General features: G+C 39.3%; 1 protein-coding gene across 2 annotated transcripts in view; it reads right to left on the minus strand.

The window, feature by feature from the left end:
- The window catches only part of GNB4 (G protein subunit beta 4), a 59,762-nt gene that overhangs the window by 12,590 nt on the left and 24,559 nt on the right, over positions 1-22,613 (minus strand). Inside the window, exons 2-6 of one of the 2 annotated variants that reach the window (XM_042457421.1) lie at positions 9,899-10,005; positions 8,559-8,597; positions 7,330-7,436; positions 5,558-5,621; positions 3,673-3,835 (exon numbers count right to left, since the gene is read on the minus strand). In XM_042457421.1, coding sequence (XP_042313355.1) covers positions 3,673-3,835; positions 5,558-5,621; positions 7,330-7,436; positions 8,559-8,597; positions 9,899-9,955 — 430 coding nt within the window. In that variant the 5' untranslated portion in view covers positions 9,956-10,005. Of the gene's footprint in view, positions 1-3,672; positions 3,836-5,557; positions 5,622-7,329; positions 7,437-8,558; positions 8,598-9,898; positions 10,006-22,613 lie in introns of those variants that run through there. The other variant, XM_042457422.1, reaches the window with a different exon arrangement.

Consider the following 22,613-nt stretch of genomic DNA (forward strand, 5'->3'; position numbering starts at 1 on the left):
CCCTAATTAAAGCAACTCAGTCCAAATTATAAGATATCTTCAGCCCTCCCTCAGAACAGAGCACAGTGGGTTGGGGAAAACTACAAAACTACAAGGTCCAGATCCCCAATTAGCCTTCAAGATCACTGGAAAATGCCTGACAAGTCACATTCTCACAACCCTCAGGAAAGAATGGAGGGAAATTAGTTATTGGTTAAATTTACCATGAAGGTCCATTCTAGAATGCAGAGAAGGTGACATCCAGGAAAGTGTTAACTTCCACAGCTACCAAAGACCAGCAGGATGTCATACCCCCAAACATCTGCTTTAACTTACTTAACCCTTATTTCCTTCCCAGTTCTTTCCAGAGCCGAACACAGAGAAGAAAAGTAATACTCAGGAAAAGGAAAAGACAACAAAAAGCAGCAACTTATTGAACAAAGGTGAACTGGACATGTGCAAGGGAGAGGACAAATGGTTGAGAAGTAGACGAACGTTTCAGCTACTGGGGGTCCGAACGTCTTCTTTTTCGTGGTCTAAAGCTGATAATCAGATAAATAATCAGCTGATAAAAAAAGGGTGCACTGTAATAGAACTGAAAGTAAGAAGAACTGAATGAAGAACTTCAGGGGTGGCATGAGGAAGAACTGGGAAGGAAGCAGTGTTTCCTCAGGGCAGAGTATGGAGTTTATCAGACGCAAGTTTTTGGCGATTTTTCCTGCCCAAAGAGTCACTTTTGCGCAACCAACATTGCGCAATAAAGCGATGTTCTTCCAGACATCATTCATTTCTATGGGAGCCCATTGCACAACGCTTCCGTAGTTTTAGCATCATTCCTCCCCTTTTTGGGCATTACGGGGAAAAAGGGAAATCCGGCATTTGTCTCCCATTATCCTTTCTAATGCATTGTGAAATGGTTTAGCGACGCAAAAGTTACTGATTGCAAAGTTTCCATGATGCTGAGCTGCTTTTTCACCCCATTCCCTTCCAGTGGCCTTCCTTTTTCAGGGCAACCCCAGGGGAGAGGGTTTTGAGTGTATATATATATAAATATATATACAAATAAAAGTGTGTTCTGAGTGAATATGTGCAGAGATACATTCTTTGCGCGAATGCAAACGTGAATGTGTGTGTGTGTGTGTTTTGCCTTGATGTATGATGGAGGAATACATAGGATGCTATAAATTAAGGGGACCCTAAAGGGTCATCAAGTCCCCCCCTTCTTCTGAAAAAATACATAGGATGCCAGAGAGATGGGAGGGACCTCAAAGGGTCATCCAGTCCAGCCCCTTCTTCTGTCCTGAAGGAATACATGTGAATATAAACATGCGTGTGTGTTATCAGCTATTGTGGATACTGTGAATATGCAGAGAGATGTTTATTAGTATGTGTCTCTGACATATATGTGTGTATATATATATGTATATCTGTCTTGTCTGCCTGTATTTATAACGAGGTCGTGTGTGTGAATCTAATCTCTTTATTTTTTTAATATATATATATATGGATGTGTGTGTGTGTGTGTGTGTGTGTGCGTGTTCTATATGTATATGTATAGGTATATGTGGCGGGGAGTGGGGTCTGTACCTATAGGTAAATCTAATCTACGCAAGGGACCCCCAAGGGCCATCCAATCCAGCCCCTTCTTCTGCCCTGAAGGAATACATAGGATGCCAGAGAGATGGAAGGGACCCCAAAGGGCCATCCAGTCCAGCCCATTCTTCTTTTCTGAAGGAATAAACAGGACCCTAGAAATGGAAGGGGTGCCAAAGGGCCATCCAGTCCAGTCCCTTCTTCTTTTCTGAAGGAATAAATAGGACCCTAGAAATGGAAGGGGTGCCAAAGGGCCATCCAGTCCAGCCCCTTCTAACCCTAACCCTTTCCCCCTCCTTTTTTTAAAGAGCCAGGCACAAAATGCCCCAAAGTGCGCACATTTTGTCAAATAAACCTCTTATGATCTGCCCTTGGCCCCATTTTCAACCCCAAAATGCAAGTTAATGCATCCTGTATCCCCCACTCCTTGCCACCTCAGAATGCCTCTTGCACATGTAATAATAATAATAATAATAATAATAATAATAATAATAATAATAATTTCATCACCTTGTAAATGCCAGAAAAGGATGCAATTGTCATGCATTCTTTTATGCATTTAAAAGCAATTTAGAGCTATCCCTGAATTCCTTGCAAAAGCATGTATCATTTTGCCAATTGCCTAATTGACAAGAGCAACAAATGTAACATTCGAATGTAACATTCACATTTTAGGATGGATTCTCAAAGGAAAAAGCCTATAGATAACGTGGCTGGCAGCTTGTTCCCTTTTCCTTTCATTTGCTGACTTCCAGCAAAGGGAAAATGTTGCAAAGGACAAGAATATATATATTTCTCAAGAAAAAACAAAACATGCACACATTTTGCCAAAAATAATTTTTTTAAAAAGGGAGGAAAGTTCCTGATGGGAGCTCTGTTCATGCCCTGCCTTTGACCTGACCTGAACTGCCCCCTTTCCTCCTGCTTACACTTTGCCATTGCCTTCCACTGAGGCTGAGAGAGAGAGACCTGTCAATTCCAACTGACCTATGCAATCAATTGGGAATAAAAGGGAAATGCAGCGCAGGCATTCTGACCGTAGCATCCGCATATAACACAAACAACAACAATAATAACAACAATAATAATAATGGCTCTTAAGTTCCAGGAGCAAGAGGAAAGCAAGCACCCAAAAAATCATGCGCATAAATTGTCAAAAGAGGCTGCTTCTGCTGCATCCATTTCCCTACATCCCCAGCTTCTCTCCACAGCCCTATTTCCCTGGGCAATCCTCCTCCTCCTCTTCCTTCCTTCCGACCCTCACCTCCCTCTGAGCTGCCCTGGCTCCTTCATCCTCCTCCTCCTGCTCCATTATAGGATGCCCTCCATGGCTCCCTTATTCCCACAGCTCCTTCCTCCTCCTCCTCCTCCACCATCACTTTCTCCATCCCCCCCCACCTCCCTATGGCAGCCCTTTGCAGTTCTAAAGCCACCCAGATTTCCCCTTTTGCCTTCTGTCCCCATTTGCATCTAGATTCCCCTTTTTCCTTCAGCTCTTTCCTTCTCCCCCTCCCCTCCGCTAAATAGGATCCTAGAGATGGGGGGACCCCCTCGCTCCCCCTGAAGCACAAAGGTCACGATACGACCAAAACCTCCAAAGGGCATGCGCAAAGATTTTGATGCGAAATGTTTGACAGAAACGGAAGGCGCTGGTGTAGTAAACAGATCCGCTGTGCATGGTTTCGCATCACGCAAATCACCTTGTATAGCGCTAACATCACGTTTTGGGGGAATGACGGAAAAGCAAACAATGTGGTAAAACATCGCGTTATAAGGTCAATTCGCAACGTTTGTTTCACTTCCTTAGCGGAATTGAGGGTCCAAAACTTGCGTCTGATAAACCTCTATATTTAGGTCATGGGATCACCCTACCTGGTTCAAGAGACATTCCTGAATAACTCCTTTTGGCAGATTGGGAATAAAAAGCAAAAACAAAATCTGAAATTTAACTACTGAACACAGAAACTATTTCAATAATTCTGCTTTAAGACAATGTATTTTTGCTGTTGGCCACTCCTCTTTTAAAAAAAAACAAACATTTCAGCAAGCCAGCATTTCATCAGAACCGAATAACGAAACAAAGAACAGATGGCAGCTGACCAGTATGGCCGGGTAGCTCTCTGCTCACTCGTACGTTGCCCTCTCTTGTCTTCAGATTGTAGATAGAGCAGATATTGTCCAATCCACCACAAGCGACGTAATTGCCAGATGGTGCATATGCACAGGTCATTACCCAGGAAGATCTCAAAGGAATGGCGTGCATCTTGAAAGAGGGAGGGGAAAGAAGAAGAAACCGCATGAGAGAGGTTATTTTCTCTACAGAGGGTTCAGACACATCCTAAACACTGTGGATGTACAGACGAAATTAGCTATCACTGAGGCTGAACTCTACGCTAAAAGATGTGATTAATTCACACATTTCCTAAATAGATAGAATTTTCAAGTTATCTAAATAATGTGAGAACACAGCCAAATGAGACAGTGGTTTCAGACACTGCAGCCTATTTAAAAGCAGCCAATATTACAGGGGCCTCTTGGGATCCACTGGGGGTCGGTTCTAGCACCAACTGTGGATGCTCAAGCCCGATTATAAACAATGGGGTAGTAAAATGGTGTCTCTTATATAAAATAGCAAAATCAAGGTTTTCTTTTTGGATATATATATATATATATATATATATATATGTTTCAAGCCTTGGATAGTTGAATCCATGGATACAGAGAGCCAACTGTACATGTTGTCCAAACAGCAATATCATCATTTTGCTCTGCTTTTCACTGTTTGACAAAGTTTCTTGCATCTTCTTCACCTTCCTGGTAACCTTGAATCCCACAATACAAATAAAGTATTGTTTAGATCTCACTCTTTCTCCATGAGCATGAAAAAAACTGTACAGGTCTGCCAAACTACAGCCATTTCTACTCTTCTATTTAAAAGAGCTGACACACTTCAGCTGTCTTTAATGTCTGGTTAAAACCCATCAGCACCAAGATGTCACTCCTCCAATGGACAGTGTGCCTGAACCACACCATGAAGTAAGGAGAAAAACCCACACTCTTTTAGCCTGAAGCTTGGGGGAGAGAGGGGAGAAGATGCAAATTAAGCCTGTTATTTCACCTTCAACAACTGAAAAAATAAAACTTGGGGATAAGACTTGCTCTATGTGTCTAAGTATTAAAGGAACTACAAACTCAGGAGCACATCTTGGACAGAGAAGAAAACCAATAACTATCTATCATCTATAGTTCTGATATGAAGGGGAGAGTCATGTTGTGCATGTAGGTCTAGGTTCAGTCTCATCCCATTTGCTAGAACCAGGCTTCCCTCTCACTCGTGACAGGGCTGAGAAGTTGAGCAAGACTATGGAACTCGGTGTGTTTATGATCCCAAATGACACCAAATGGTTCCATAATTGAGTCAAAGCCTCCTCAATACTGACCACCATTGAAAAAAGTCCCACTTGTATAAGTTGTCCTTAACAAGTACCTTCTATAAAGTAAACTTTTTAGGAACTTTAGTACATGCCATTTTTGGAAAAAAGCTCCATATTTCCAGAGATTAATGCACCCGATTTGTTTAATTTGTAAAGGAAGCCTGCTGCTATCACAGGATTTCTGTAACCCATGCCAGATAACCCCATCCCCTCAGAAAAATGTTAAGACCCATCAGTCTGTATTCACCAAGCAAGTGAGCCACATGGTTAAGAGCAATGAGATGGAACAGTCAATGGAATGCTCAAGTAAATAGGCTATTTTTCAAAATGAAGAAAAAGAAATGAAAGCAGAACAAAGAACTGTACTGGAGCTGGAAAAGAAAAACACTCAAGAAGCAAAAGAGTTGATAAAGAAAAAAAATTGAAAAGTAGTAGTGTTTCAGGTAGAGAACAACCACAAAAATTAAAAGTAGCAGTGGAAACAAAAAGCAAAGACCACTATCAAGAGGCACATAAATATGCCAAAAAGGATTATTTTTTAAAAACTCTACCTTGTTTGTTGTATAACTATCCCAAATAATTAATTTTCCATCTTGGGAAGCACTCACTAGTAGCCTAGAGATAACCACAGAAAACAAAACACACACATACATAGAACACATGTTAAAAAGTTAACTTTGTGCCTCCTTCTTCTGGATTTCAGAAGTGACAATCATCATGCACAAGTTATTCATGAAGATCCTCCTTTTGTTTCTTCCTCTTTCAAGAATATAACTTTGGGTATAAGCAGAGGATATCTAGGCCACGTCATACAAAGCCAATCATTCTTTTCATTAATTAAATACTAGCAAAATGGCCAACAATTCAACAATGAGGGGTAGGGGACATGGAAGAGGCCCACACTGTTTCTGCCCCGAGAAGGAGCCTAACTACACAATATCAGCAGGGGATGCAAGTTCTTCTCACTATAATCCTTTGCTTTTACCTCCATAAGACCCTGCAGCAGCTGTTGGGTTATATGGGAGAATGTGAAGCAGAGTTCTACAAAACAACTTTCTGTGGGAGTAAACCTAATTTCACCATGGCAATGGCACTTTCTTGAATAGGGAGGAAGAGAGCACACCCATGTCGTTTTGCTGATTATAGGCTGTTTACTTTTGATTTACCAAATTCTATGGAAACCACTGAGCCAACTTCATCTACAGAACACTACTATTCCACTTCTTGGTGTAATGCTTCCACCCTCAAGATACTGCCAGATTACAACTCACACCACTTTTCCACAGCATCTCTGCTGGCTAAGGCTACTAGGACTTGTAATCCAACACCATCTGGAGGGCCACATGATTCACAAATGGAATATGGGCTTTATAAATACTTTTTTATTCAGCTCCGAAAAACTGGATGGATCAATTTACCTATGGCAACCTGGAAGAAAGACTCATGTGTTTCCAAAAATCCTTTCAGTTACTGAAAAATGTAATAGTCTATTGAAAAAGATATAAAATGATTATATATGCATTTTTAAAAATTAATAATAAAGTTTTAGTAATCAAAGTGACTGTTTATAGAATTCAAAGATATAGCCGTGTTAGTCTGTGGAATCCGTATGTAGAGATCTTGTAGCACCTTTGAGACTAACTGAAAGAAAGAAGTTGGCAGCATGAGCATTCCTAGACCTTAGTCTACTTCCTCAGATGCATTTAGTGGTTATAGATTGTGACTAAAATATTGTAACTAGTGAGTAAATACTATATAGAAATAAATATTGGAGGTATTTACTCATTAATCAAAATCTAGTATTTCAAAAGATACATCTAAACTGATTCCAAGCACTCACCGAATTCTTGAGAGTTTTAAGAGCTACCTTCAAGACTTACGGTGGCTTCACAAATAAGTAAATTCTTTTTTGTTTGTCTCAACATGGCCAAGATTGGGAATGAGAAATTTTCTGCCCTGGGACCTTCCATGGGTCTCTCACACACACTACCCTCTTTCCCCCTGAGCCCCAAAATGGAAGTGGCTACAAGTCTCCCTGTGGTTTAGAAAAATTGTTTTTTAAAAAAGGTCCCAAGTGAAGCATTTCAGTTTACCCCGTTTTTGTCAGAAAAAGGGTGATTCAGAAAGGTCTGGGGCCACATGCACCCAGGGCTGCACTTTGCCCACCCCCTGCTTTATGTTAAAGCATTTCTACATTCATACCTTTCTTTTCCACAGAAGTGTTCACATGAACTTACAGGAAAAGTGCATTCAGAGACCACCTGAATACAAACCTCCACTTTAAAATACAAACCTCCACTTTATGTCAACTAATTGTACAAACCTTGAATCGGATCCCCAATGCATGGCATAAATTTTAGCTAAATGGCCTCTCAGGGTACGTCTTGTGCGCATCTGGATTCGACCCACTGAGTCAAGACTTGTGGTGATCTGAAGAGAAGAGGAAAACATTATTTCAAAACATCTTCTGAATGGAACAGACATACAAGAATCTTGAATATTAGTGATACTTTCATGAACAACACTTATAATGTAGAAATGTCCTGTAATAATTCTGCAACTTGTGCTGGAACTTCAATGTACAAATATACTTGAACATCTTAAAGCCCCTCCAATTATGGTACAGTTGCCCTCCATATCCACACATTCTGCATCCACAGCTTGAAAATATTCCCCCCCCCAAACCCAAAAAGCAAACCTTGATTTTGCCATTTTACATAAAGGAAACCATTTTCATAGAATCACAGAGTTGGAAGAGACCACAAGGCCCATCCAGTCAAACTCCTTGCCATGCAGGAACTCTCAATCAAAGCATCCCTGACAGATGGCCATCCAGCCTCTACTTAAAGACCTCCAAGGAGGGAGATTCCACCACTCTCTGAGTGAGTGTGTTCCACTGTTGAACGGACCTTACTGTCAGGAAGTTCCTCCTCATGTTGAAGTCGAATCTCTTTTCCTGTAGCTTGCATCCATTGCTCCGGATCCTAGTCTCTGGAGCAGCAGAAAACAAGCTAGCTCCCTCCTCAATTTTATTTTAGAAAACGATACATAGTATATAGAAATGTACTCGCTCTTGTTATTATTATGCCATAATGGGACTTGAACATCCAGGATTTTGGTATCCATGGGGAGGGCGTCCTGGAACCAGCCCCAACCCATTGTACTTCCCTTAATTCCTTGGTGTTTACTAAGTGATTATCTTTTTAAACAGCAGGCACAATTTCCTTTATATGAAACCTATCAGAATTAATCAAATATATTTTATACATATGTTCCCATAGAAATGCATCCAAAATCTTACGCTATCATAGGAACTGTTCACTTTTAAATAAGAACTTAACACTGCATTTGTGTAATTACCACACATTCCACTCCCAATACAGAAACAACCATCTCACAAAGATTTCTAATACCCAGTTTTTCAGGTTGCTCATTTTATGATTTTTTATATGGTTGTTTTAGATTATATTTTATTATAAACCTATTTTGGGGACTCCAATGTAGGAAAATGGAATGCAGATTTTAAATGAATAAACAAATAAACCAACATACCTGACCAAGAGTTGTATCACTACATGCTTTTCTAGCATCCTTTAAAATAAAGCAAAAATAAGATTAGTCTCTAAAACAGTAACAAAAATTAATGTTGCATAGTGTTGACTGCTACTAATCTATTAGGCTCTCTGCCCTAAATCCAACTGTTTGTCCCAAATAGAGCTGATTCACTGATTCAATGAGAACTTGAGTAGGTCAAACTTCACCTAAACTTTATTAATTCAATGGGTGCACTCTCATTAGGACTAACAATTGGATTATGTAATATATTCTTTTTGAAACCAATGCATTTATAGAGGAAGAACGTCACCTCAGCAGAGTAATTCTGGAAGCCTACAGACATGGCTCTCATCCTTTAGTAACACAGAAGGTACAGGTAACAGACTTAACTAAAAATAGTTCTCATAAACCTTTACCATGCACCTCATTGAACTTATAAAAATCAACAGGCTACTTAAATACGTTGCATCCACAGAGAGGCTGTGCTTTTCCTATCTGGTCACAGCTCTTTATGAGGAAACGGAACACACTGACAAATGCCAAGTGAAGTGTAGTCCATAGACAAATTGTGGTTTTGTGTGAACATACTTACTAAGCTTGAGGAGCTTGGGATTTGGTGCTATAGAGCAACACAAGCATGAACCAATTCTGTCCATAAATGGAAAGTTTTTTATCATAAGTAGGACTGATAAAGCTTTTCTGGGAATGCGGCACCCCTGCCTATCAGGGAGTTACATACTGGAATGCTCACATGTAGGGAAAACAAAAACTCCTCCCCGCCTTAGAAAAAACACATTATCAGAGAGATTGGTTCTAGCTGTCATCTTTTTTGCCATGTCAGCTTTTTACAGGTAGCAAGTTTGATCCTAGCAAAGAATTTTCGAACATGTCAGTGCCCACCTACAGCTTAAAATTGTTCAAAACATAAAAAATCACCACTGACAGCAAAAAGTGGTACTAGGCTCCCAAAATGAAAGAACAAACCTTTTCTTTAGTGACAACTGCAGCTGCCCAGTAACTTTAGGAATGTTTGAGGCACAGCAACTACTCTTGGTTTTCATTTACATTAGTTTTACCCGGGATTGACTGGTGGAGATAACATGGGCCCTGTGTATGTGCAGAGGGGGCAGGATAGTTTCACTTCTGTATCTAGGGAAGGTGATGATGCACTTTGATTCACTATATGTGGTTTGGTATGCGTATGGGAGTTCCCAAGTATGTTTACTCCCCTTGAGGACAGACAAACGTAACAAAGATGCTAGAGAAAAAGAACAGAGAGGAGGGAAACTTCTTAATATTTGAGTTAGCAACAGAAATATGTTAAGATGACACCTTACTCTGATTTGATTCCGGAGTTGTTCTGCCTCCTGCCGTAACTGTTCCAGTTCACTCATCCTCTTGAATTAGTCTCTTTCCCACAATTACAGTATTAATGAAGTGAAGTCTGCAAAACAAAGAAAGGGGGGGGGGGGGGAGAAAAGAAAATTATAGTGTAAAGGATGTATCTTCCCCCATTCAAGACATCACAAAAACCAAAGTAGGGCTTAATAAATACACTTCAATTTGCATTTGCTAATGCATTCAATACATTATAGACTGTTAGCACCACCCCAGTGGGAGTCAAGATATTAATATCAATCACAGGACACACATGTGGAAACATAACATGGATTCACTTAGTTTAGCATTCTGTTACAAGAGTAAATAACTAGTTGTTTCTAAGAAGACCATGGGCAGCACAAGGAAATAGCTTTTCCCTGCTGTTTCGGGTCCAAGATGCTTGTGAACATGGATGCTCACATGCCCACTGCATATGATGTTAAAACTTAAGCAGACTCATATACAAAGATAAAGTTTTTTAGACAGTCTGGATTTCAGATGTATACAGCTTTTATAGGTTATACCAGAGCACTTTAAATTCCCTTTTAAAGCTACATAAACCAGTGGACGTCAGTTCCATTGCTAGCTAATTATACACTAGAAAGTATTACTGTATATACTTGTGTATAAGTTGAGAAATTTTAGACAAAAAAATCAACTCAAATAAACTAGTGTCAACTCATCTACACATCAACGTAAGTACTGTACCTTAACTCTTATCAAAAAAGGAACCAATCCTTTCTCTGAGTGGATTGGTGAAAGGTAAGAGTCATCCGGGGAGAATCTAAACAAACCATCAACCCTCTCTGCTGCAGAGATGCTTCTGTCTTTTTGAATGCCTGGGTGGGGAAATGGCAGTGGCGGTGCCTCTTTCCTGTTTCCACTCAAAGGGTAGTAGGTGGGAGCTGGTGCTTCTTTTAGGCTCCCCCAGGACGGACTAAGCTTTCGCCTTTTGCAACTCTATTCAGAGAAGGTGATTCCAGTGATGCTTCTCCAGAGAAGAGTAATCAGGATTGGAAGGATATTACTAAAACAGTTGTGTATGTTTGTCAACTTTTGTGAGTTAAAATTAGGCAAAGTTATCACATTTAAGTTAAAGGATGTAATCACTACTAATTTAGTCATCATTTTCTTTGCTTTGCCTTTACATCCTTTTTGACATGTGCATGTTTTCTTAGCCCTACTCACACCTGGTTGCTTCCCCCACATATCGCACAACCATCATTCCTTTCTCATCCGTGCTGCCTTCCCTCCTCATCCATCCATCCACAAAAAGTTATGCCTGCCAGAATTTTGTATGTTCTTTGTCAATGTTTTACTTTGCTTCATTCTTTAAATCCTTTGTTATGCGCCTCTTACGTTTTACCCTCAACTTATCCATGGGTCATACCAAAATCTGTAATTCTGGCCCTCGAGCCCACCCTTGACTTATACATGAAGTAGACTTATAATGGATCATATACAGTACGTTTCATCTGTTCTGAATCTATTTACCACATGATCCTGTTGTACTGTCACCAGAAAAGGGTTTTTCCCCTTTCTATTCTTTTGCCATACCATATGAAATATAATGAATTTTATCATACCTTCCCTTTGTCTTTGCTATCTCTTCAGATTTCAACCCCTTTTAAGCAGACAATTGTAAAAACAAAATATATTATTAATCTAATATTAAATAAAAATTTAAAATACACACGCCTTTTTATTTTCTTTCCTCCTCTAAATTTGTTTTAAATTATAGCACTAGCAATTGCAAGTACATTTCTATACTGCTTATCAGTGCACTTAAGCACTCCCTAAGTGGTTTACAGAGTGTAAGCTAATTGCCCCCAACAATCTGGGTATTCATTTTAGCCACCTCAGAAGGATGCAAGCCTGAGTCGAGCTTGAGCCCTTTCGCTGGTATTGAAGTCGCAACCGTATGGTTTGTGAGTGAGTGGCTGCAGTACGGGCATTTAACCACTGCGCCACCAGGGCTCTCTCTATATACATATACTGTACTGTATCTCTATTTAGGCAACTTAAAGAGAATCATGTTATTTCGAATAGAAACATATTCCAGGAGAACATTTATAGAAAAAAGTTATTGTGTACTCCAGACATGAAATCTCACACCGAACCTAATGTTACACAACTAATACTCCCTTACTTTGATTAAGTATTTTATGTTTTCATCCCAAGGCACATAGGCTGAAAATAACCAACTGAATCTGGACATAGATGTTTCATTCGGAAGGTTGTTTACTACTGGAAGTAGCTAGGAGTGCTGTGGTTTCTTATCAACGCTCTTTCGGGGTTAGAAAATAACTAAGAAATCTTTTGGTGTTTGCAAAGCCTTTTGTTTTTTAAAAAAACAATAAACACAGGAAACATCCCTAGGTGGGTGCTTGATCTTTAAGGTTGAAGGTACTGTGCACATTTTCAGAAGGTTCTTGTAACAATGTTTCTCTACTACAGATCTGCTACAAAACAGGAAACACAGGGTGTGCACCAAACGCTGGCTCCAATCTGTCTCATTTGAATTGGGCTGTTTGTTTTTTAATTGTTGAATCAGTATCTCAATGAAATGCTGTGATTGGTGCACATCACTACACAAGTTTATACTCTTTTCTTCCCCTTCCCCACCTCCATTCCCGTCCTGCCATTTACCTTATGTTGTGAGCTTGGATGATAATATATCCATTTTAACTGTGTTCCTTGAAACTTTCACTTGCAAAACTTTGGAAGGACCAAGATTTACTTGGAAACCATTCACTTCACTTCAAACCTCTGACTCTCTCTGAATTTGGCTCAGGGTTTATCTGAAGACATGTACATCCCTAGCTACTCATGGGACCAGCATGGTGTAATGGTTTGAGCACTGGATTAGGACTTTGGAGACTAGGACTTGAGTTCCCCTCAACCACAGAAACCCACTGGGTGGCTCTGGGCAAGTCACACTCTCTCTGGCTTAGAGAGAAGCAAAAGCAAACTTGCTCAGAGCAAATCTTGCCAAGAAAGCCCTGTGATAGGTTCACTTTAGGATTGTTTTACGTCAGAAACAACCTGAAGGTACATCATACGCACAAATAGCTACTCCTATCACAGTATGACCAAACTTGATCTCAGGAGCAAACTAAATTTTCAATTACTGTACATAGCTTAATGAAACAAAATAGGTGTCAAAATAGGTAAAATTGTTAGAAAGGTTTCAAGGCACATGATGCAATCATATTGTTTCAGGATCTTGCTCTTAGTGAAACTACAAGTACTTCTGTTTATCACTTTTCTACTTCAATACTGTCTTGGTATCTTGGTAAACCAAAATATCCCCATCTGATCAACTGGCTTTAATAATCCAGATTATACTGGAAACAATGAGTTGAAAGTGTGGTGTAGTGGTATGAGTGCTGGATTAGGACTCCAAGAAACAAGGTTCAAATCCCCGCACAGCCCGGGAGAGCCACTAGGTGACCCAGGGCAAGTCACACTCCCTTGGCCTTAAATGAAGAAGGCAATGACAAAGCTTCTAGGAATAAATCTTGCCAAAAAGCACCATACGCTAGAGTCATCTTCAAGGCACAAAGCTGTAAATTAGGAGGCCAAACCAAAATTCTAATTTGAGCTACATATAATCAACCTTTGTACAGTGGTCCCTTGGTATCCGCTGGGGATACCAAGGACCCCCATGGATAACAAACTAAATGTCCTCTATTCTGAGCATGGCAAAGAAGCACAAATTTATATTCATATAAGTGTTTTTAGCTTTTATTTGGTAATGTCTTACATTTTACAGTGCCTTATCCTCCTTTGCAGTTAGGACATCTGGTCTCCCTGAGCACATGGAGCTTTTAATGAGGTAATGCTGTGCTCGTGTGTTATTATGTTTATACATGTTTTAAAAATTGTTTTATCTTTTTTTAAAAGCTGCATTTTTAAAAAACAAAAGTTTGGTTTAACTGGTTTTTTAAAAAAATATATTAATAGGATTTTTTAATTGCACTGTGTTTTTAAATTATTGTGAGTTGCCTTGAGTCCTATGATGGGAGAAAGTTGGGATATACATTAAATAAATAAACAAAACACATTTGATATCCTTGGGCATGTTCAAAAGCATCAACAGATTGTGACCTGTCAACTTCTGCCTTGCAGTGTGCTCACAAACATACTACGGCATATTATGTTGTGACTTCAAGTGTTGGTGCTATGTTTCCCAGCCAATACATATTATAAAGAAAAGCATTTCTCTTATTTAGGAAGCACTTGTTTTGCCTTCCATGTAGTTTTGACAACATTATTAACATTTAGTCAGTTTAAAATCTGAGTAGCAGAAACTTCCTCAGCAGTTCCAGTTCCACAACAGGAAGAGAAAAGAGTATCAAAACATTACAGCTAGTTCTGTAAAATTAAGATGCATTTCTAAAGCCTCCAAAAGCTGTCTTCAATCCACATGACTCCAACACTTACATTAAAGACAATATTAAGACAATTTGCATCATCATGCAGCTGTGACATTTAGTACACAGCTGCAACATCTCATAGAGCACAATGGGAGATACAGAACTCTTGTAGTTCTATATGCCAGAATTTCCCTTATGCATACTCAGAAAGACATAAGGCACCAACGTTTGGTTTCATCATGTAATCAGCATCTAAATAACGCTCTCATCATTAACATTTGTCAGCATTAATCACTGTAGAAGGACCGCTCACTAGACATTGAAGAGAATGGAGAAAACTGGTAGAAAAAGAACGCTGTGCTCAAATCAACTTCCACATGAGGATGTACTGTACTAGCTTGATTTCAGCACTGACTGCTTATGAGGAAGTGTGTAGCTTCATGCTAAACTGGTTGCTTTAAACCTATACTCAGGCAGAAGCAAATTACCCATAACCATGGGACTTGTATTCAGTCACAAAATTATTCATGTACATAACCAGATTTTGATAAGGATAAAACTGCTGCAGAATACAAAATACGGCACTCAAACGCACAGCTGCGTGTTCTCAACATCCAATTCACATTGCTATACACAGTGTCCAGCTTAAAGAAGCTATGAATCTAAGAGCACCTGTACAGCCTCCTGCTATAATTCTATTTCTTTGCTTTAGGCGAGTGCGAATTTAGGTTTAAGCTACAAGGACCAAAGGTTGAATAAGTGGTTAGTTCCAGGACCACCCATGGATACCAAAATCTGTGGATGCTCATGTCCCACTGAATACAATGTCATAATAAAATGGTGTCCCATATATAAAATGGCAGAATCAAGAAACAAAAATTCTTTGGAATTTGTATATTTTAAAAATATTTTCAATCTATGTATGCTTGAATCTGTGGATACAGAGGGATGACTGGACTGTATATACAGTTGGCCCTCCACATTTGGAGCTTTGACCTCTGTGACTTTAATTAACATGTTCTCTCTAGGAATCTTTAGGTTGTAGTGTAGAAACTCCTAGCAAGGTATATTCCCAGGTAAAAAAAAGGTTGTTTTTTTGTTCATTTGCAGTTTATCCACTTTCATGGGAGTCCTCCATCCTTAACCCCAGAAAATATGGAGTAAAAAGGATTTTTTTTTACTGCATATAAAAAAAAAAGAATTTGTACATGAGTTGGGAGAGGAAAAATAGAAAAACTAAGAGTCTCCTTTGCAATGCAACCACAATCTGGATTAGACAAGTATTACTGTAGTTTAAAAGTGTCAAACCCAGTACATGTAGCTTTATTACAGATGTGCTTGCCAGTTTGGCTATAAAGCAAAGTTAGACACTAGAAGAGCACACAGATAATTGGAACAAAGTCTCCTGAGCCTTCCTATGTGCCACTACTTGACAATATTTTCCTCAGTACAAATCTGCTATTAGAAATGAGATGTCAAGGAGAAAATATCTTGAATAAAGACATCATCTGATTTGATTTGACCCTGTATTTTTATAGAAACTTCTTTAAGTAGTGATAATTTTATAAATCACATCCGAAATACAGATGTGATGTCACCACTTTCTTAAACGTGGTTAAGAGACATTAATTGCATGAGCATGCTGTTCAACCTTTCCTTCTCCAGGATGAAGTTCCCATTTTCTTGCCTTGTCAACTTAGTGCTACACTTATACAGATGCTAATGATGGTAAATGCTAATCAAGTTAAATTTAATTAGAATTTGCAATGCAGCTTGGCCAAGGAGCAGCTAATTTGTTTACAGTTTTATAAGGTGCTTTAAGTCTCAGTTCTTGGAGGAAACAAACAAACAAACAAGGAGGTAGAGGAGGAGTGTGTGTTATCTATGTGCCTTCAAGACTCCTGTCAACTCACATTAATTTCATAGTGTTTTCTTAAGCAAGACATACTCAAATATGGTTTTCCCAGTCCCTTCCCTGTACCTGTTAATGTAGTCGCTGCTGATTTCTTATCCAAGTACTAACCAGAAGTGACCCTGTTTAGCTGAAGAGAAGCAAAGTGATATGGAAGTGGAAAACAGAATGGTCCACATCTGCAGTTTAAGTCATTTGTATGGCCAGCACATTGTATCTACGATCCATTTTGCCAGAGTAAACTTATGCTCTTTCATAGTAAATTTTAAATAGTATAAATACAAGATTAACATTTAAAAGTGCAAAATGAAGTGAGTTTTTCCTTCCAAGCCAGTATGCCACATCCAAATGAATCACAGTGAAAACATGACAAGGAGAAATTTTATTGGTATAAACAGCATCATGACTCAGGTTCTTACAAGTCATTTGAAGATAACAACAACTAATCTAGCCATAAGCTGGAAACCAACAGATTTTGCCATAGCTACATATTCTACCTATGGGTGGAGGGCAAACACTAAGCCTTGTATCTTTCACAGAGCTGAATCATAAGAACATTATTAAAGAAGAAGCAGGAGTCTGAATGTTAGCACCACATTTGGGTTCTTCCTCGTAAGACAAACAAAAGCAAAAGTTAATATAATGAGAAAAATAACTTCTAATGGACCAGGATACAAAACAGTCACAACTCACATATGAATAAGAAAACTCATGCATATTTGAAACTTTAAAATTCTCTGCCATATCTCATTCTCAAAAAGGCAACCTATATGCTCTTGAGTGTTTGGGATTTTTTGCAACTCAGAAACTCGACAGCTTTTCACACTGTTTGAAAAAAGCACTTCCCGTTCAACGTCAAAGCAGCTCTGGAAGTGTGTTTAACAGCACTCTGACATTTCATATAGCAAACCTGTTTGGAAACCCAGAAAAGAGAAATTTCAAAACCTACAAGTGGTAGTGCAGGAGAGCCTCTCTACAAGAGACCACAAGGGCCATCCAGTCCAACACCTTGCCATGCAGGAACTCGGCCCAAGACCACCTACCAGTCTCACAGCAAAGGTGATATTTGAACCAGGTGCTTCCTGGACCACTATTTAACCTACTGGCCACTATAGTAGCATCTAGGTACACATTGTTTGAACTTTGGCTTTGAACTGCATGCCCAGAAGATCCCTTAAAAGAACCTGAAAGCTTATGAGTGCAATTCCTAGACATCCTTCTGGTTTAAACCTTAACCAGAGTAGACCTACTGAATAAATTGTTGAGTGGTAAGTCAATATTTAGGTAAATTCCATTGATTCACTGGTCTGCTCAAGTCAGAATTAACAGTAGGATTTGGGCGATGATTGCCACCAATTTTGCGATACCTGTTTCAAATCTCTTAGTAGTTGATCCAAAGTAATATCTAGCAAAGAGACCACCATCAAGTAGTTCAACATAACAACCTGTTTATTTCAGACCTCAGATAAACAGAACAAAAGAATGGCAATAAGAACCTTTCCACTTAAAAACAAAATTCCCATTTATTTAAATGGAACAGAAAGGTTAGCAATGTGTCAATGGTTTCATTTCTTATAGAAGAAAAAGCAATCTGCTTTCCTGAAATTATATTTTGTAGGTACTTTTGGTATGTTCTTTTCTAGTTCTATCACAAGAATGTTTTGAAAAATAGTACAGGCATAAGAATCTTGGTCAATTTTCCAAAAATCCAAACAACTGGGGGAAAAACATAGTATCTCCGAATACTCTACTAGAACAATCTCCAACTAAACAAAAGGTGCTTTCCCTGAAAAGATCAAATACATACTTCAGGTATATGAACAAAGCAGCTATGAAATCCCCTTCCTGTTCAAACCATTAAGCAAACCATTACTATATCCCCATAACATACCTGGGAAAAGTACATGAAAGAAAAGCAGCCTTCCTCAAACAATGCCAGTGAATTTATGGCAGTGATGTTATGAACCAATCTCTTTCATTTTAGCCTCTTGGCTACCGCCTTTCACTGAAAATCTCAGCCATATTATAACAAAAATAAGCATTTTCATAAACATAACTAACACAGAGTGATTATTTGGATTTCTTTCTTTAAAAAAATTAGGCTATGATCATTAAACTGCTCTAGAAGCCATTAACAGAACATTTCAGCAACATCAGAATGAACTGGCATCATCTAAGCTTTTTTCCCACTTTTGTGATTATGCTTCACTAATTGAAGAAAGGCACACATTATTTCATAACATCTCAAACTGGAGACCTATGACAATATTTGACTATCAATTTTCCCTTTTTTCCTTGCATTTCCAGTCCATTCCATCTGATAAATGGAACCCTACTGAACCATAAACTGATTGGCAGTTAGCCATGGCAGAGCTGCTATATATAAATCTTCCATATGATCCATGATTGCAGCAGATACTAAAGGCTTTTGCATTACTCTACACCTTCTAATGTTGCACTGTTATGAGCAGATGTTCCTTTCGTAATGCCTGTCTTGAAACTAAAAGGACACTGCATGCACTTGCTGGGACACAGCAGGCCTGGCAAGATGCTTTGTGTGGTAACACCATGCAGCAAAGGAGTCAGCCTGCGGAAGCCAAATATGTAACATGGGATGATAAAACCTAAGGCAGACCTCAAAAGAAATAGCAAGTCATCAGAGACCGACTCACGTGTAATTTTTTAAACTTTTTTTAAAAATCTACATAACAGAAAATTGTTTGCAAAGTCAAATCTAAGTGCACCTGTTAAAAGCAGTGTTTATATGAACTTCCACAATTAAACTAATACCATTCTAGACTTCATTCATTTTTATCACAGGAAGGGAGTGTGAAATAGCCAGCCTGTTCTGGACAACTGCCAGCAAATAGCCCCTGCCATGTTCCATTGCATACAACAGGTATTTCTTGTGGTATGGCTATCTTTTAACAGTGGATTCTCATGGTAATTAAGAGCAGAAGAAAACCCTACAAAGGTGAAATATATGAAGAAAAAATGAAACTGATTAAATGCCAGACAAAAGGTAAAGAAGTTTGCTTGGCTGACAGCAGCTCACCCTCCAATGAATCCCAAGGAAAAGTCTGCAGAAACTGAAACTACCGGTATATAGGGTTGCCATAAGGCAGGACCTCCAAACTGGGACAAATGTAGGACAAATGTAGGGCAACATTTTCAAATGTTGGACACGTTTTTTTTTAAAAATGGAGGACACATGAAAAAATTGATACTTTTTTAAAAATGCTAATATAAATGCATGTTTCTTAGGCATGCTCAAAATGGAGGACATTTTGGCATTATTCCTAGAGAGAAGGCTGAAATGTACTTCTCTTTCTGGCCAAACACCCCCCCCCCATTCTACATTTCCCACTTCCAAGCAGGCATAGCATTTGCAAGATCACAGGCAGTCCTTTGTGCCATTGAAAACTACATTTCTCACTCCCAAGCCTTCTTAGGAATTCCCCCCTTCCTCCTTTTCCTTGCCCCCTCCAACCCCCCAAACCCCTCGCCCCCTCTTTTTCCCAGGTATGTCTCAACTTAGGAGGGATTTATGGGACAGATCCAAAGCCTTTTTTCTTTTCTAATGGGGACAAAGCCTTGAGAAGCCCTGGACCCCTGAGAAGAAGAGGAGGGGGGCTTAGAGAGAGGAAGAAAGAGAAAAAGAAGATGAGGAGGGGGAAGAAAGGAAGAAAAAGGAGAGGAGGAAGAGGAGGGGAAGAAAAAAAAACGGAACAATAATAAGAAGAGAAGGAGGGGAAAGAGAAAGGGGGAAGCAGCAGCTCGCCTGAATGTAAATTCCTCCCTGCATGGATGTTGCCCAAATAAGGAAGCAGAGGGCTGGCCAATAGAGGCAGGGCAGTGCAGCAGACCCCGCCCCTGCTGGTTTCAGTCATCCTGCTGCTGCTGCTCCAGACAAGCTGCATAGGCAGCACTCTATAGAAGGCAGGCAGCAGCCCTGGGAGCTCAGAGTTGGGCAGCCACCCGGGGGCGGGACCGGGCACGCCCCCCAGGGGCGGGAAAGTCCCGCCCACCACCGTGAAATGGCAACCCTACTGGTATATATTCATGTACAGTCGGACCTTCATATCCACGGATTGTTCACTCACGGATTCAATAATCCACAGCTTGAAAATATTTAGAAAATACATAAATTCCAAAAAGGAATTTTATACAAGGGACACCATTTTACTATACCACTGTATTTAATGGGACTTGAGCATCCACTGATTTTGAGATTCATGGGAGATCCAGGAACCAAACCTCAGTGGATACCAAGGGCCCACAGTATAAATATAGGCATTTTAGATTAAAAAAAAAGAAAGAAAGAAACTGACCCCAAAAACATGAGACAACTTATCTATGGATCAGTGTACATACTGTATTTTAACTCATATTCAAAAAAGGAACCATCTCCTGGTGAAAGGCAAGAGTGTCATGTCCTAGAAACACTGACCTCTCTCTACTCCCATCCATCCAACCTTAAGAGTGAGCACAAATGGTTATGCCTGCTGGAATTATGTAAATATTTTGGCATTGTTTTCCTTTGCTTCATCTTTTAGATCCTTTGTTACATGCCTGTAAGTTTTACCTTCAACTTATCAATGGATCATCCATAATTCTGACACCAAAACCTCAATTTATATGTGAGATTGATGTATACACAAGTATATATAGAAAATACCTTGCTTTGAGATTCATCTGCATCTTGTGACTGACCTTTTCACAGATGCAATACTAAAGGAGACTGTAAGATTGGCACAGGGAAGAGACCTCTGTTACTTAGTACAGATATTAGTAGTAACCTTTGTGAACCTTTATTCTAGTTTCAGCCTCACTTTCCCAACATCAATATATTATAATACTAGGGAAATGGGAAACAGTGGAAGAAGAATGTCCCTCAAATGAAATGCTTCTCTGAAAAAAGGGGGAGAACTGATCTCCAGATCCTGTACAATATATGACTATCAACTATACAACTGTTCGGTGATTAATAAGCTAGAAAGAAAAGCCTGCAAAAAGAAAACATGTTACTGTATTAAGTAAACCTAAAGTTATTATTGTATTTTTTTGCCTTAAAGTCATTTCTGACTGATGGAAACCTTAAGGCAACCCTATCATGGGGTTTTCTTGGCAAGATTTATTCAGAGGAGGTTTGCCATTGTCTTCCCCTGAGGCTGAGAGCATGTGACTTGACCAAGGTCATTCAGTGGGTTTCATGATACAAAAAGTAAAAATATAATAAAAAATATATAGTTTAGAATATTTCCAAAAAGGAAAATGATTTTTTATGCTTCACATAAGCAATTGCAAGACAGCTTTGTTGATCAATGCTTCTGTGGTATACTCACCTCCATACTGTCATACTGCACAGAACAGACACCAAATGTCACCAACTGTAGCAAGTTGAACATTATTAATCAGTGGTTCACTACTTTTCAGTCAATGACAAGGAAAAAGAAGTCTCAGTACAGACAACATACTTCATAGGAAATTCTAGACAAGAAGGTACATACCTTCAAATATCTCAACTTCTTCGACTCAGATTAAACAGCAAGATCTTGACACAAGGCACCACTACCATCCCACTGGTTGTGGAAATAACTACAAACTCTCTGTGTAAGACAAGACCCTCACACCTATTCCCACTGATAAATGTGTTGATTTGAAAGACAGTGACACCCACCCACCCACCTCTCTCTTTATAAAATGCAACATAATTTGAAACGAGTTTCCCTATACAGTATTTAGATCTCCTGTGAGTAGTCTGTCAACTTGATTCTACTGCTTTACTCTTTCCTCCTTCTGCTCCTCCTCTTTTTCCATGACTGTGATCTTGTCTGTTTCTGGCTCTCTTCCCAGGAGCCATCAAAACATCCTTGGTGGCAAAGTATGTTTTCCGTGAGGGTCCAAACCTATGTAAAGGAAATAACTGCTAAGCAAAAGAATCCCCATTAACTTTAAAATTAGGGTCCCACTTTAAATAAGCAAAATCTTTGTGCTAAATGCTCAAGTATAGTATATTTCTCTAGGCAAAACATGGTCATATAGACAGAAAGCTGAACTAGGAACCATAAGACTCATGATGCAACACATGTGACGGACAGGAACATCACCAGTGCAATATTTAAAGCATGAAGTCAGTCTAAAGATCTCAAGAAGAAAGTGTTTGCTTGTACAGTGCTACCTCGGGTTACGAAATTAATTCGTTCCGCTGCGGCGTTCGTAACCCAATACATTTCGCAACCCGAAAAGGCTTTTCCGAAGCGCGGCTAGCGGCTGGAAAGCCGCTAGCCGCGCTTCGCATTTGAATTTCGCGCCGATATTTTTTTCGTAACCCGAAAAAAATATCGTAACCCGGAACAGTTTTTTCCTATCTATTTTTTT

The sequence above is a fragment of the Sceloporus undulatus genome, chromosome 3, assembly GCF_019175285.1.
Source record: "Sceloporus undulatus isolate JIND9_A2432 ecotype Alabama chromosome 3, SceUnd_v1.1, whole genome shotgun sequence".
Taxonomy (NCBI): domain Eukaryota; kingdom Metazoa; phylum Chordata; class Lepidosauria; order Squamata; family Phrynosomatidae; genus Sceloporus; species Sceloporus undulatus.